This window comes from Talpa occidentalis, unplaced genomic scaffold, assembly GCF_014898055.3.
Source record: "Talpa occidentalis isolate TD23 unplaced genomic scaffold, MPIMG_talOcc4v2.1 talOcc4.14, whole genome shotgun sequence".
NCBI classification, from domain to species: domain Eukaryota; kingdom Metazoa; phylum Chordata; class Mammalia; order Eulipotyphla; family Talpidae; genus Talpa; species Talpa occidentalis.
In genome coordinates, this window is record NW_023601433.1 from 83,574,008 (window position 1) to 83,587,916 (window position 13,909).

Below are 13,909 nucleotides of genomic sequence, written 5' to 3' on the forward strand. Positions count from 1 at the left end.
TGTTCATTCTACCCAGGGGCCCTCCTTTTCCCGGGGGTTTCAGCACTGGGTTCCCCCCACAGTATGGAGGCCGAGGTCCTGGGCAGGATGTAGACACGCCTGCCCGCTTCCTCTCTTTTCCCCCTCGCCCCCACCAGGGCAGGATGCTCCACGTGTTACCCTCCACCATCAAGAAGGAAGCCAGCGAAGATGCTGACGCACCTGGATCATCGTCCTACAAGAAGAAGAAAGAGTCTAAAGATAAAGCCAACAGCGCCAGGTCCTTACCCGCCCCCACCACCTAGGCCAGGCTCTGCTGCTCCCACCCAGCCCTCCCAGCTCCCTGGGGCTCTGACTCCTTGGGATGGATTTAACCTCCCGGCCCTAACCTTGCTAAGCCTCGTGACCTCATCTGCAAACTGGGGGGAGTCACAGTGGTGTTTTACTTGAACCCGTTGTGGGATCAGATGGGTAATATTCCTTAAGTGATCAGACCCGGGCTAGACCAGTGTTTGGGTTGTTAATGTCGCCCTGTCCTCTTCAGGCCCTGGGTACTGGGAATCTGGCCCTCTGGGGAGGAGGTGGCTTTGCAGCTGAGAGAAGATTCCCCTCCTTCGCCCTCCCCCTGACCTCCCAGTTCTGCCTCTGCCTCTCAGCTCCCACAACTGGAACACCCTTTTCATGGGCCCGAACGCCGTGGCTGATGCCATCGCACAGAAGTACAGTGCCTCCAAGAGCCAAGTGTTTGACCATGTGAGTGACTGGGGGGCAGCAGAAAGGGGTCACCTGTGGGCCCCGGGGCCTCTTATAACAAGTTGTGGGCCCCAGGTGTGGAGTGGAGCCAGAGGGGAGGGCCTTGGTAACGCCCTCCACGCCGGCCATGAGTGGGAGGCCGTGCTCCTCCACAGCCCTGTAAAGGAAGGGCTCTTACTGTGCCCACTTTCCAGATAGAGAAACTGAGGCCCAGGGACATGGAGTAACTGGCCTGGTTCACATCTGGAAAGAGACAGAAGTGGGGTGGCACTAGGTTGGCCTGACTTCACTTCACACCCACCAGGGTCATCCCCTGCTCTTCCTCTCCAAGTCTGCCCTGTCCTCTGACTTCCCCACCACCCCAACCGCCCCTCCAGAGCCCACACTTTCCTTCAGAATGAGTGAGCAGAGTGAACAGGGCCTCAGGCCTCTGAGCCTCGGGAAGCTAGGGCTGCTGAGGTGGGGGGTGAGGACGCCAGCGGGTCTGTCTCCATCTGGCCACTGCCTTGGGCTGTTGCGCTGGGAGGGCTGGTTCGTCATCTGCCCGCCAGCTGACTGGGCATCTTCCTTTGTCCCCTCCTGCAGGAGACCAGGGGCAGCGTGGCCGTGCGTGTGGCCCTGGGGGAGACCCAGCTCGTCCAAGAAGTCCGGCGCTTCCTCCTGGACCATGGGGTCTGTCTGGATTCCTTCAGCCAGGTGGGTACCAGGGAGCCAGAGCCTGGAGAGCCAGGGTGGAGCTCCAGACCGGGTGACACAGGAGGGTTTGCGGTTGAGGATCTGGCTTTGCAAGGGCCATTAATGTCTCAATAGTTCACTCTAAAGAAAGAAGAAAACCATATGGGCCCAGACCAGGGACCTCATACAAGAGGGCTACCTTGTAACCCACCATTTTCCCTCAGGGGCCCTGAGCACCCTGTCCCCCTGCCTAGCACCTCCCTTGTCTGTGGGGGTTTAGACCTCTCCACCTAGCAGGAGCGGGAGCTCTTAGGCTTACAGAAACCTCATCTGGAGGCTTGGTCAGATCACTTCCAACCTCCCCTTTGGGCCCCTGTGCGGGAGTGGAGGGGCCAGGGTTTCACCAGAGTGCGCTCTGGAGCCCGAGGCCTTATCTGCTGCAAGGGGTCTCAGTCTCCTGGACGGCCCCATAGGAGCACCCACATGGTCTGCAGTCACCGACAGAGCCGTGCTGGTGTCAGGCCAGGACCCTTCCTGCTGTAGCCCCATGCTGTCCCTTCCTTGCCACAGGCAGCCGCAGAGCGAAGCCAGACTGTGATTCTAGTGAAGAACCTCCCAGCCGGCACCCTGGCAGCTGAGCTCCAGGAGACCTTCGGACGTTTTGGCAGCCTGGGCCGTGTGCTGCTGCCTGAAGGTGGCATCACTGCCATTGTGGAGTTCCTGGAGCCCCTGGAGGCCCGCAAGGCCTTCCGACAGCTGGCCTACTCCAAGGTAGGGTTGCCCTGCTTTGTGGGGAGAGGATAAGGGAGCGGAGACCTGGCGTGGGGGAGGCGCTGGCTGAAAACGCTCGTCTGTCATGCTTGTGACTCCTTCCCACCCTGAGACCCTCACAGACCACCCTCCAGGGAGCAGCCTGGGCTCCTTGCCAGGCTCTGCCTTTCCTAGGTTTTTCCTCGGCATTCCCTTCCCACGTTAACTTGAACGTTCTCCGCCATGCTTCTGCCATCTTGAATCCGTGGTGAGTTGAGTCAGTTCTGTACAGGCCTGCCTCTTGTTTCTCGGTAAAAAGAAGAAATAGGGTCTTTGCAGACACACAATCGTGTGCACGGCAGTGTGTTAGCGTCTCATGGCTGCTGTAACAAGCAGCCCCAGAGTCAGCGATGAAATAGCAGAAACATGGTGTCATGCAGTTCCCAGGTCTGGGGGTTGGAGGTCTGAGTCCAGGTGTTACGGGGCCGTGTTCTCCTCAAGGGCTTTAGGGGAGGGTCTTTCCTGACCTCTTCTGGCTTCTGGGGGCTCCAGGTGTCCATGGCTTGTGTCTGTGTCACTCCAGTCTGCCTCTGCCTTTCTGTTAGGACACTGTCATGGGATGAAGGATCCATCCGATAATCTAGTGTGGTCTCACCTCCAGATCCCGCCCTTACTAACATTTGCAAAGACCTTTTTTTCCAAATCTCATCACGTTCGTAGGTTTGGGGTTAGACCGTGGAGTCGGTTTTTGCTGGGTCTATCTTCAGCCCACCTCCCGCCCCATCTTGTCTCTCCGTCTGTGTAAGAGGTGTCTCTCCCACCCCTGTCTCTACAGTTTCACCACATCCCCTTGTACCTGGAGTGGGCTCCAGTGGGCGTCTTCTCCAGCTCAGCCCCCCAGAAGAAAGAACCCCAAGACACCCCGGCAGATCCTGTGGAAAAGGACAGGGCAGAGCCAGAAGCAGGTACAGTGGATCTGAGCTCAGGGTGTCCTGGGGCGGCATGGCGGGGAGGGCTGGGAGTGCTGAATCATTTATCAGGTGTTTGGCTTGAAGTTTATATTCATCCTGAAGACCAGGGGGCCTCAGACTCTTGGGTTTTATGGACATGTAAATTGTCCTTAGAAACAGAGAGAATAAAAGTTACGGGTGCAGCATGAAGTGGTCAGCTTTCTAGTTTGTTAATTAAAGGAGCTAAAAACACAGTAGACTCTGTTAATAGATTCAGACAGAGCAAGTGCAAACACCCTGGTCCTCTCTCTCCAGCAGTGTGCCCCCCCCGCCACCCCGACCCCGAGAGACGTGGCAGGTGGCTGGCAGAGGAGGGTCCTTGGCACAGCGCCCCCTGTGTCCTGCAAAGGCAGCAAGAGGGAGGGAGAAGGGTGTGGCCCACTCTAGCTTCACACTTGGGCCCGGCACTGCTTTTGGGACTTCAGAGTTGTCCCGTGGGGCTGTTATGCAGACTTCACCTGCTGAGCATCCCGAGTGTCCCCTGTGTGGTATGACAACCTGAGCTCCCTCCACCCCCAGGGGGCAGGTGTAACCCACAGTGGGAACCACTTAGTCTGGGGCCATGACCATGTCCCATCTAAAATCAAGGACTTTCAGGAAAATTCTGAAAGGCACCAAGGTGACCTTTTTTACCCAGAGGTTAAGATTTTGCCCATTAGTTTATCTCCCCCGCCCCACATTGGGTTAGCAGCTTATTAAAATGAGGGTCAGGAAGTAAGTCTCCAGGCGCCTTCTCTGTTGTTTTCATCAAAGATGGGTGTGTGTTGTGGGGAGGGGGCGGTAAAGGTCTCAGAGTAGGGAACAGCTCTCCCCTGGAATAGGCCTCACTGTCCACACACCTCCCGGTGTCTGCATTTCTGCTTCACGTGGAGCAGTGAGGCCATCAGAACCTGCCCGGTGGATGCAGGGCATTTGGGAGCCATTGGTCTAGAAGCTTTGTTCTGTCAGGAAGGAAAATGCTTCTGTTTTCTTTCCTGAAAGCATCTGGTCATTGGCGCCCACCTCGCCAGCCCGCTCATGAGTTACTTTTGTCCATAGATAGGATCGGGGTGTCTTCTTCCAAACCTGTCTCTGCTTTCATCAGAAAGTTTTCTACCCCATAGTCTTGCTTTGCTCTTAACTAGCCATCACCCCCAAATCATCAGCTGCCTTGGTTTTTACACCACCTGCTCAACTCAAACCTTTTTTTATTTTTGGGCCAAAGTGACAGCGATTTTTCAGGAGCGAGGGGCCCCGGACACGAGCCTGGAGGCGTTTCATCCTCTTTGGCGGGACCCAAGCTCCCTGGGTGGCTGCTCCTCAGGGCCTCGCTTGTTTTAGTCCTGGTGCCTCCTTTCCTGCGCTCGGTTCTTTTCTGTGACACTCGCTGTGAACGGCCTTCACTCCATTTCTTCCAATTGTTTTTTGTCAATCTCTGCTGGATAGTAAAGCGCGAGGGCAGAGTGAGGTGTGTTGCTCAGGGTTGAGTGCCAGGGCCCAGCGAGGCCCCAGACTAGGTCACCGGGTAAGCGTGTATTGAGGGGTGAGTGAGGGCAGAATGCCCGTTTCTGCCCCCTCTGTGCCCATGAGGGGCGGGCTGCCCATACTGTGTCCTTAGCCTCTGGCTTGGACAGGAGCTCAGTGACCTTGAGCGGTCCCTCCGCTGCCAGCCCAGCGTCAGAGTGTAACCAGGGATGGGACACCATCCGTCGTGGGGAAGGCCACGGCTCCCTTTGTGGGTGCTGATTTAACCACCCATATCACCCTTAATTTTATTTCCAGTACTTTCCGCTTCCCAGGGGTGCATCACAGACAGCCTTGTTTCCTTAGTGTCCATCTGTCTGTCTGAGCCCCCCTGCAATGGGCATTCCACACAGAGGTGCTTGTTCACTGCTCAGCACCCAGAGCCTGCCAGGTTTTGGGGAGGAGCCCAGTAAGTGGGTTCGGGGTGGATCTAAGGGCAAAGCAGCATTTGAACAAAACACTCTACTGAGCCCCTGGGGTCCCTTGGAAAGTCTGCTGGTGCTCCTGGGGGTCCCTAAGATTCAGTAAGCTCTGGTCCCTTTCGCCCTCCTCTTCCGAGGTCCAGTTTCCACCTCTGAAGTGGGCCTGATGACCCTTAAGTCTTTCATGTCCCTTGTTCTGTGCCAGAGCAGCTGCACACTGCGGTAACCGAGATGGGCTCAGGACCACCTCCTCCCTGAACCCCCGGTGCTGCTGGGAGCACGGGTGGGGGCCTGGGCACTGAAATATTCTGGAACCCAAGGAGGAGAGGCTTGTCAGATATAAGGCATCTGAGTCTGAAGTTGGAGTGCTGCCCATTGTCCCCTGGCCCTGGTCTGTTCTGGTGTTGAGAGCATCGTGAACAGCCTGCCCTTCCCTGCTGACCCCAACTCTCAGGGCCCAAGGGGACTCACACAAAGGAGGCCTTAAGGAGGGGGCCAGCTGCAGGCGGGGTGGGGGTGGGTTTGGAGAGAAGTCCCTTACGTCTGCACTGATTTCCAGCCCTCTGCGCCCCACCTGGTCAGTGAATCCCCACCCAGCCCCTCTCCAGGGCCTCTGTTTGCCCTTTTTGCTCCTTTTCTTATACATGTCGCACAGAGAGCCTCCCTGGTCCCCAGGCCCTGTCTCCCCACTCAGCCCTACCCCCGCACACTGCTCCCGAAGCTCCAGCTCCCACCCCCTTCTTGGGGACTCAGCGCCCCACAAGCCCTGGGTCTGCTCGGGCTCAGAGGAAGGCAGCAGGAGGAATGGACCTAGCTTTTCCCTTCACCCCCCCTTTCTTTCTGCAGAGCCCTGTGCTCGCCGTACCAGTCTCCAGGGAGGGGGACAGTGTTTTTTATCTCCCCACAACCAAGACCCTCACCTCCAGATAAAGGGCTCAGAGTGTGGGGAGGTCCTGAGAAGCTGCTTGCCACTGATAACAGCCTCGCGCCAGCCTCCGCGGAGCCGGGAGGGAGGGCGCCGCGGTAAATTCTGTGCCCGATTATAATGAAGCCGCATGCGGCGCTGCGTGACTGGATTTGATTGTGCTAACTACAGATGGCAGCACAGCCGCCTGCCTCTCCAGCCCCTCCAGCCCACCTTGCTTTGCAGACCTCCCCCGCCCCACACCCCACCCCGCCCTGTTCCAGGTCTCACTTCTTCCCTCTCTCTGGTTCCCGGTGATTTTGTTGGCCAACCTCTGCTGGAGTCCCTCAGTACTGCATTCTTTCTAGTCTTCCCTTTCGTCTCCCCTCGTGGGGCCAGGAGCAGAAGTGTTTTTGAAAATGACCTTCAGTTTCCATGCCCTGGCTCTTGCCTGTCTCCACACTTTTCTGGACAGGGCGTGGGCCACAGCGGGGCCTGGCCAAGTCAGTTGGGAGCAGAAGCTCTTCGGGGGATGTGACCGGCGGGGACTGGTCCCACGGACTCAGAGGTGTGGCACTGGATGTCTTGAGAAGCTTGTGGGCGGGGATCTCCTTGCAGGGAGAGCTACAGGCTCCCCTTGCCGCCCTCCTTTGTCTCAGCTCTGGCCCCTAGATAAGGGACTTCTGGCACTTTCTCTGGATTTCCCATCAAGGCCTGGCTGGACAGTCTGGGCAGTAGAGGTGATGTTATTGACCCCCAGGCCAGGCCCTGCTCCGTCCAGCAGGCCTGTGTGTTAATTCTCAGAGCCATCGTATGGGTGGCACTGAAGCTTGTCCCCCTTTTTTAGATGGAAAGAAGGCAGCACAGAGGGGCTGAGTGAGCTGTGCAAGGTCAAGCCTCTGGAGGTGTGTGTGGATGTGACCCACTGTTGCCGGCTCCCAGTGCAGCTCGTAGCCGTAATGCTCAGCTCCTCTCCTACAAATCAGCACCTTCTGCTGGGCACCAACTGGGTTCTGTACACTCACAGTTCTGGAGGGTCCACTCTGGACCTCAGGTGCTGGGGACACAATGGAGATTGAGTCCTGGTCCCCTTCTCAAGGAACCCCCCCATCTAATGGAGGACACAGACAGAGAAATGAGCCCATAAGGTGATTTCTGAATAGGCCCAGGCTCTGAGGAGTGGCAGCCAACGAAGGTGATAGCCCGGTGGTGCCCCCCGGAGGGAGAGTGGACAGGGGCTCTAACGGGAGTATTTGAGCTGAGACCGTACGGGAAGAATCTGGGCCCTGGAGGGTGGGTGGTGCACAGAGGGGGCGAGCACAGCAAGTGCAAAGGCCCTGTGACAGAAATGGGTACGGCAGGCTTGGTGATCAGAACAGTGGCCAGCACAGCTGGAATGGCGGGGAGAGGGGCCAGGGACAGGTGCTGCGGGGGCGGTGAGGGGACTGCTCAGTCTCAGCCGGTGGTGCCTGGGGTGGGGAGGAGGTGGCTTGGACGGGGCTCAAGTGTGCGGGTACAGCCGCAGACACCTCCATGTCCAGAGCGCAGGGGGTATGTGTGTGTCCCACTCCTTTTGCAGGTAAGGGTGTGAGGCCACATGCTGGCCAGGGCGCTGACCTCCTTTGTGCTCATTTCTAGGCCATGTGCTATTCACCTCTGTGCTGCCTCCTGCCTGCAGTCTGGGGTCCCCACTCGTTTCTGCAACCCCCCTTTTTTCAGCAGATCTGAAGACGGGATGCCTTCGGTTCTTCTAGCACAGGGACGTGGAGCCCTGGGACAGGGAGATCGCTCCTGAGGACACACAGGTTTAGGGCAATAAGGGACATTTCTGCTGTGGAGGAAGGCCAGGCCCTGGTAATCACATCTTTCATCTCCAGCCAGATAGATGTTCGTCCCAGCTTTGGGGGGTCAGAGGTGCAGACTGTTAGAAGTGGGAGGAGTCAATTGAGCTTCACACCCCGGCAGCTAGTGGATCCTGGGGGCCATCTCTGTCGCCTCTCATTCTTGCTAGGCAGGGACCACCTGCTCTGGGCTGCCTACCCTCAACTCTGCCACAAACCCAAACCTCACCCCTTCCTGGGCAGCTGCCGCAAACAAGCTCATTGAAGGGGATCCGCTCTGCTCAGGGGTTAGGGTAGCAGGCAGAGTGGGCTCTGACCATGCTCTCAGCTCCTGGGCCCTCTGAGCTGCTCACCCTATGAGGTTCGGATCCTGGAAAGACAAACTGGAAGCTGTCTGGGTCCTAGGCTCACAGGATAGACAAGGGGAAGGTCAGCGGTCAGCACCCAGCCCGTGAGGAGCAGCGCACAGAGGCAAAGGCTGGTTTATCAGTGGACCACCGCCTAGTTTGGGAACCACACACCCCTTACTTAGTCACCAAGATTTCAGACCTGTGGGTTTTCCCATAAAGAGCTGGATTTTCAGCTCCTCTGGAAAGATCTGAGCTTCCCAACACCTTGGTTTAACCTTCCCGTGTGGCCACCATCAGTTGGGGCCTAGGACGAGCACCCTCCAGTCACCAGGACCCCCACGGTCTTTTCTCTACATGTGCTCTTAGCCTAGAGGCCAAGAATCAACCATGCTTTTCTCTATTTTATTTTAGTCCTCCACCAGCCTCAAGGTGCTGGGATTTAGGGTTCAGGTGCAGCCACCTCCAGGAATTTCCTTGGGCCTCTTGCTTTGTGGGCTATGCCTGAGGGAGGCCACTCAGCGAGCCTGCTCACCTTCCTCCTTCCGTCTCTGAAGCCAGGAGTGCCAGGGGGTGGCTGTGTCCTTCCCAGCTGAAGGTCATGGCTTTGATCTCCACTGAGGTCTGGGTCAGAACCTGGACTCTTAGCTCCTTTGCTTTGCTTCCCCATCATTAGCAACACTTCTTCCTCCCGGCTTGGCTTTGAAAGTTGGGTTTTGAGTACAAAGTGGTCCCGCCATGAAGTCCCTTGTTGGGTAAATTGTGTTAGTTCCTTCGGTGGGAAGGAGCCATTGTGTAGATTTCCTCTTTTTGTCCTGGGGGGAGAGACTGAGTTCTGGGCTCATCTCCGAGGGAGCTCGAGGGGTGAAGGCTGCCTGTTCAGCTGATGTGAAACAGACATTATCACTGCAGCTGCTTCCATGGGGTTTAAAGGATTGTTTCAGGACAAGGCGATTGAAGCTTAATTAGTACTTGCCAGCATTAGGCCGACGTCAGGGAGGACAGGGGAGACAGAGACGGTTTGGCGCTTGGCCTCGGAGCGGGGGGAATGGATTGGGACCTCAGGAAGGCCCCTTGGGCTGTGTTTGAGCTATAGGCGTGCAGATGTGTGCGGGAGAGCGGGGTTGTTTCCCAGCTCCAGGCTGGGGTTCAGAGCTCCCTGCACAACTTGCCAGGGGGTGCAAGGTTCTGAACAGGGACAGCCGGGCCTCCCTGCTCAGAATCATGAGGGTGAAGGGTGTGAGGCCACAGTCTGGCCACCTTGAAGGATTGCCGAGATGGGATTTGAGTTCCTGAGCGTGGGAAGTAGCTTCGGAAGTGTGTGCGTGGAAGGAAATTTCTCCCAAGACTCCAATCATGTGACTTGGGAGGAAATTGGGAAGGTTGAACCTAATGGAGCCTATTTCTTGGAAGCAGGCCTTCACAAGAGCTGGGGACGCTGTTCCCAACCTGGTGACACCAGTCACCCTTGGGTGAAAGTCACCCCCACGCTGACCGGCTCCTGTGTCCCTGCACTGCAGCCACACCTGCCCCTCAGTGACTCATTTGCTCCTCCCTCTTCCTTTCAGAGTAGGAGTGGTTCAGGGGGGTAGAGGTAACGGGGCGAAGCAACAGCCTCCCTACAGCCAGGCACCTTAGCGACGTTCCAGCCACCATCTGCCCAAATACAGGTTGGTGAGCCCGATTAGCTGTACCAAGAAGCCCGGTGCCAGGCCTCTCTGGTGGCGCAAGGGATTGTCTCGGCACTCTCAAGCTATCGGCAGCCACTGCAGCATTGGTTCAATCCCCGGCCAGGGAGCTGACCAGTGGCGCTGCGGACCTCTCCTGTCTTCCCCTAGATCTGCCTGTTCTGCTTCCCACTCTGTCTCTGGTGAATCCTCTTACACACACCCCCACCTCTGACTTGCACCCCAGTTCTTGTATGCATAAATAAATAAAAATAAATCTTAAAAAAAATAAAGATGCCTGGTGCCCAGCAGGGGTGCCATGTGAAGCTACACTCCGATGTTCGCGGGAGAGATGGCCTGGCGTGGCTGCCGTCGCCTCTGAGAGTGACCCTGAGCCCTCGTGCCTCCCTCTGGTCTTCTCTTGCAGCTGTTTCTCAGAAACTTGGTGTGTGGTGTGGGGTTAGGGCTATGGTGCATTTTTTTTTTATTAATTTTTAAATTTTGTACATCATTGTTCATTTTTAAGCAATTTTTGCTTCCCCCCACCCCCTCAGGTGTAGTCCCCATAGAGTTCCTTCACCAATGCGCCCGTGCACCATCACCTCAGTAACCCACTTATGTATTCACAAGCAGGAGAGATCAGGAAAGTTACAGTGCCACCAAGAGCTGAGATAATATGCAGTCATCAAAAAGGAGGCTTCTGAAGAATGTTAAAAGCAATGCTTATAGTATAAAAATTGAAAGAAAAATTAAATGTAAAATGCACTGTAACTTTCCTGATCTCTCCTGTTTGTGAATAAGTAATGTGGGTTCCCCCCGCCAGTTTTTCACTGACATGTCAGGGACTGTCATTTCATGTATGTACTGTGTGCATAACCTGCTCAGTGTGTGTATGTTGGAAACTTTGATTGAATGTGCAATTCCTTAGGTGTGAGGGATATTTAGAATGATTCAAGTCTTCTCCTGTTGTTTGTTTTTTGTTTTTTAAAGATTTATTTATTTGTTCATATAAGAGCTGGGGTACAGGCCAGAGATGTGGGGGTGAGAGGATTCACCAGAGACAGTGGGGAACAGAACAGAGAGATTGACCAAAGTACACTGCTGAGGGGAGCAGCAGACGAGACAGGAGAGGCCTGCTGCACCATGTGGGTTGCTCCCTGGCCGACCGGGGATCAGACTCGTGCTGCAGAGGCTGCGGATAGCTTCACAGTGCAGTTCTTAACCCTTTGCACCACCAGGGAGGCCCTGTAATTTTGTTTTTTGTAAATATATTCTTATATATATTTTACATCATTGTTCATTTTTGTACAATATTTGCTTTTTCCTCTCAAGTGGAGCCCCCATAAAATTCCTACCACCAGTTCACCCGTTCTGTAATCTTTGGCAAGTCTTAAGTTGCAGTTTCAATTTTCAGGGTCACTGAGTGCTGTTTTTGAGGAAAATTAACGTGTTGCTTAGGTTGCGCTTCATTACGACAGTTCACACAGAAGTTTGTCTTGAAGGTCCAGTGGGTGAGGGTTAGTGCAGCTGAAGGCTCAGTTCGGTCTGTGTCTCGTGAGCCTTTCTCCTCACCACAGACAGGGCAGTGGCTGCATCCCTTGCCCCCTTCGCTGCCCCCACAACCCAGCACAAGTGAGGTGCCAGGTCCCCTGCAGAGGTAAACCCCATGATCCAGTGGGTTCTGTGCTTTCAGCCCCGGAGCTGAGGATTTAAAGCATCATTGAATGGATTTATTTTTGGGGGTGGGGCAGTGCCAGACCAGCAGACCCCAGAAGATGAAAAGCCAGCAGAGGGGGGAGCAGGCACCGCTGCGGCAACAGTGGACGAGGACGAGGACGAGGAGGAGGACGAGACCCTGCCCGGCTGCACCCTGTTCATCAAAAACCTCAACTTCAGCACAACGGAGGAGACACTGAAGGGCGTGAGTGGCTCCTCGGGACCCCTCGGGAGGGGCGCGATAGGGAGCCCCTCGGCTGGCCCAGGCTCTGCTCGTGTCCGCTTGTGGTCCTGACGCGTGTTCACGGCCGGGGCCACCGGCAGGGACGTGAATGTGGAAGCTGTGGTCGGGGCACGCTGCGGGTCAGAACGCTGGCGAGGCTCGCTGGGGAACAGCCCTGGGCCCCCCGCCCGGTGCAGGACGCACCCAAAACACTGCTGGTACCTGTCTACCTTCTTTTCCAGGTGTTTTCCAAGGTGGGGCTGGTGAAGAGCTGCTCTGTCTCCAGGAAGAAGAACAAAGCAGGTAACGACATGACATCTTGACAGAAATGGTTCCCTAAGGGTGGTGCTTCGGGTGGGATCGGGCTAGCTCTGCTGGTGATTTTGAAGGTCATCCTTGGTGGCTTCCTCTGGTCATTTGTGGCTCACCTAGAATGGTCTTTTCTGTGTCCCTGGAGGCCCTATTCTCAGGAGAAGCAGCTCTGCCACCTCTCCTGTCAGAGGCTGAGCAGTGGGCTTCAGGGCGCCAGCTCAGGAGCAGAAGCCTCTCTTTCCTCCAGCACTGCTGAGTTCTGGAAATTTCCTTGGGAATAACAGGAAATGACTGATACTGGGGTCTCCCTCTTCCCTTCCAAGCAAAATTAATAATCCAGACATAGAACATCTAAAACATTCCACTAACCGTGCACCTTCCTGGGACACTCCACCCTTACCTCTGTTCTCCCTTGGGTGTTGTCAGGAGTCCCCAGACCTCTCCCCGGTGTCTTCTCCAGCCCTGGCTCCCTGCAGAGGATGGACAGGCCCCCCACCCTTGTTTTCCCACAGCTACACAGTCCTGCCCTCCCCTTGTGTAGGAAGCCACAGATATCCACTGCGGATGTCTGGGTATGACATCAGGGTGTGTCCTGAGAGACAAATGAGTTGGTGGGCACAGCACCCCGAGTACAACCAGGGGCTTGGTCTAGCGGCCCCGGGGGGCGACCCAGCACAGGGCTGGGAGGGAGGAAGGAGGCAGGGCAGGGCCGTAGGGAGCCACAGAGTGTGTCAGGGAGATGCGTGCTGTGGGGAGCCCCTTGTAGTCAGAATGCTGTGATGAAGTTCCACAATTTAGGTGGCTTCATCATCAGAGAATTAACTGTCTCACAGCCTGGAAGCTGCAAGTCTGAGGTCACACTCCATCCTGGACGGGCCCTGTGTGGTACAGGGTCTCCTCCTGCCAGCCGCTGCCCCCCGAGCCTGCTCCCCCAGAGCGCTCTTCAGCAGCTTTAGAAACAGCTACCTGAGCACCCAGTGTCGCGAGCAGCTCTTGAAACCTGTGCTCTCTTTCTCAAGAGCCTCCATTTGAGAGCCCTGTTCTCAGGGGCTCATCCATCCCAGTTTTGAGGGGAGGGAGATCTAGACAGCGTCTGCAGCAGTGAGGGAAGTGTCTGACTCCGCTGGGCTTATTGAAGAGATTTTGTCAGAAAGGAGCATGTGAGGGCGGACTGGGGACCCCAGGGTTTGTCCCGGCCCTCCTCCCACTAAACCCAAAGAACTGAGGGGAGGGAAGGGGGTGACCAGAGCCACATAATTGCCACCAGTGGAGCTGAGGGTGTAGCTCGGACGTGGGCATCACCAGCACTAGCCCGGAGCAGGGAGGCAGTGGGTGCCTGGAAGCCACACTGGTTGCTGACCAGCCCAGATCAGGGCTTCCCGTTGGTGCAAGCCGACGGGAACCAGAAGACCCAGAGCGTGGGGACATTGTAGGTCAGCTACAGAGGGCGGCCCTGATGCCAGGGGATCAGCCTCAGGACCTGGATGATGGACTCGCCTTTCTAGCTGCCTTTCCCACCACCCCAGTGCACTTTGTAAACACCCTGTGCACAAAGACATCGCCCACCTGACACCCCCAACCTTGAGTGTCCCAAGGACCGCTGAGATGTCGGCTGAAGAGGCAACATCTAAGTCACCACGGGGTGGCACTGTCCACCAGCTAACAGAGGAGCCTCCCTCCTGTCACCCCCAGAGCCTTTTGGGCAGTCCAGAGAACCCTGTACTGCCTTGGCCGCACTTTATGACATGTGGCCGGGACTGGCCATACCTGCATGCAGGTGCACTGGCAGGGGCGCTGCCTCACAATC

At 56.3% G+C, this 13,909-nt stretch overlaps 1 protein-coding gene across 1 annotated transcript in view; it reads left to right on the forward strand.

Annotated features, from left to right (window-relative positions):
- RBM19 (RNA binding motif protein 19) overlaps positions 1–13,909 on the forward strand; it is a 107,924-nt gene that overhangs the window by 12,204 nt on the left and 81,811 nt on the right. The window contains exons 12-18 of the mRNA XM_037511111.2: positions 138–259; positions 636–732; positions 1,318–1,428; positions 1,978–2,178; positions 2,993–3,122; positions 11,603–11,772; positions 12,033–12,093. Coding sequence (XP_037367008.1) covers positions 138–259; positions 636–732; positions 1,318–1,428; positions 1,978–2,178; positions 2,993–3,122; positions 11,603–11,772; positions 12,033–12,093 — 892 coding nt within the window. The remainder of the gene's footprint in view (positions 1–137; positions 260–635; positions 733–1,317; positions 1,429–1,977; positions 2,179–2,992; positions 3,123–11,602; positions 11,773–12,032; positions 12,094–13,909) is intronic.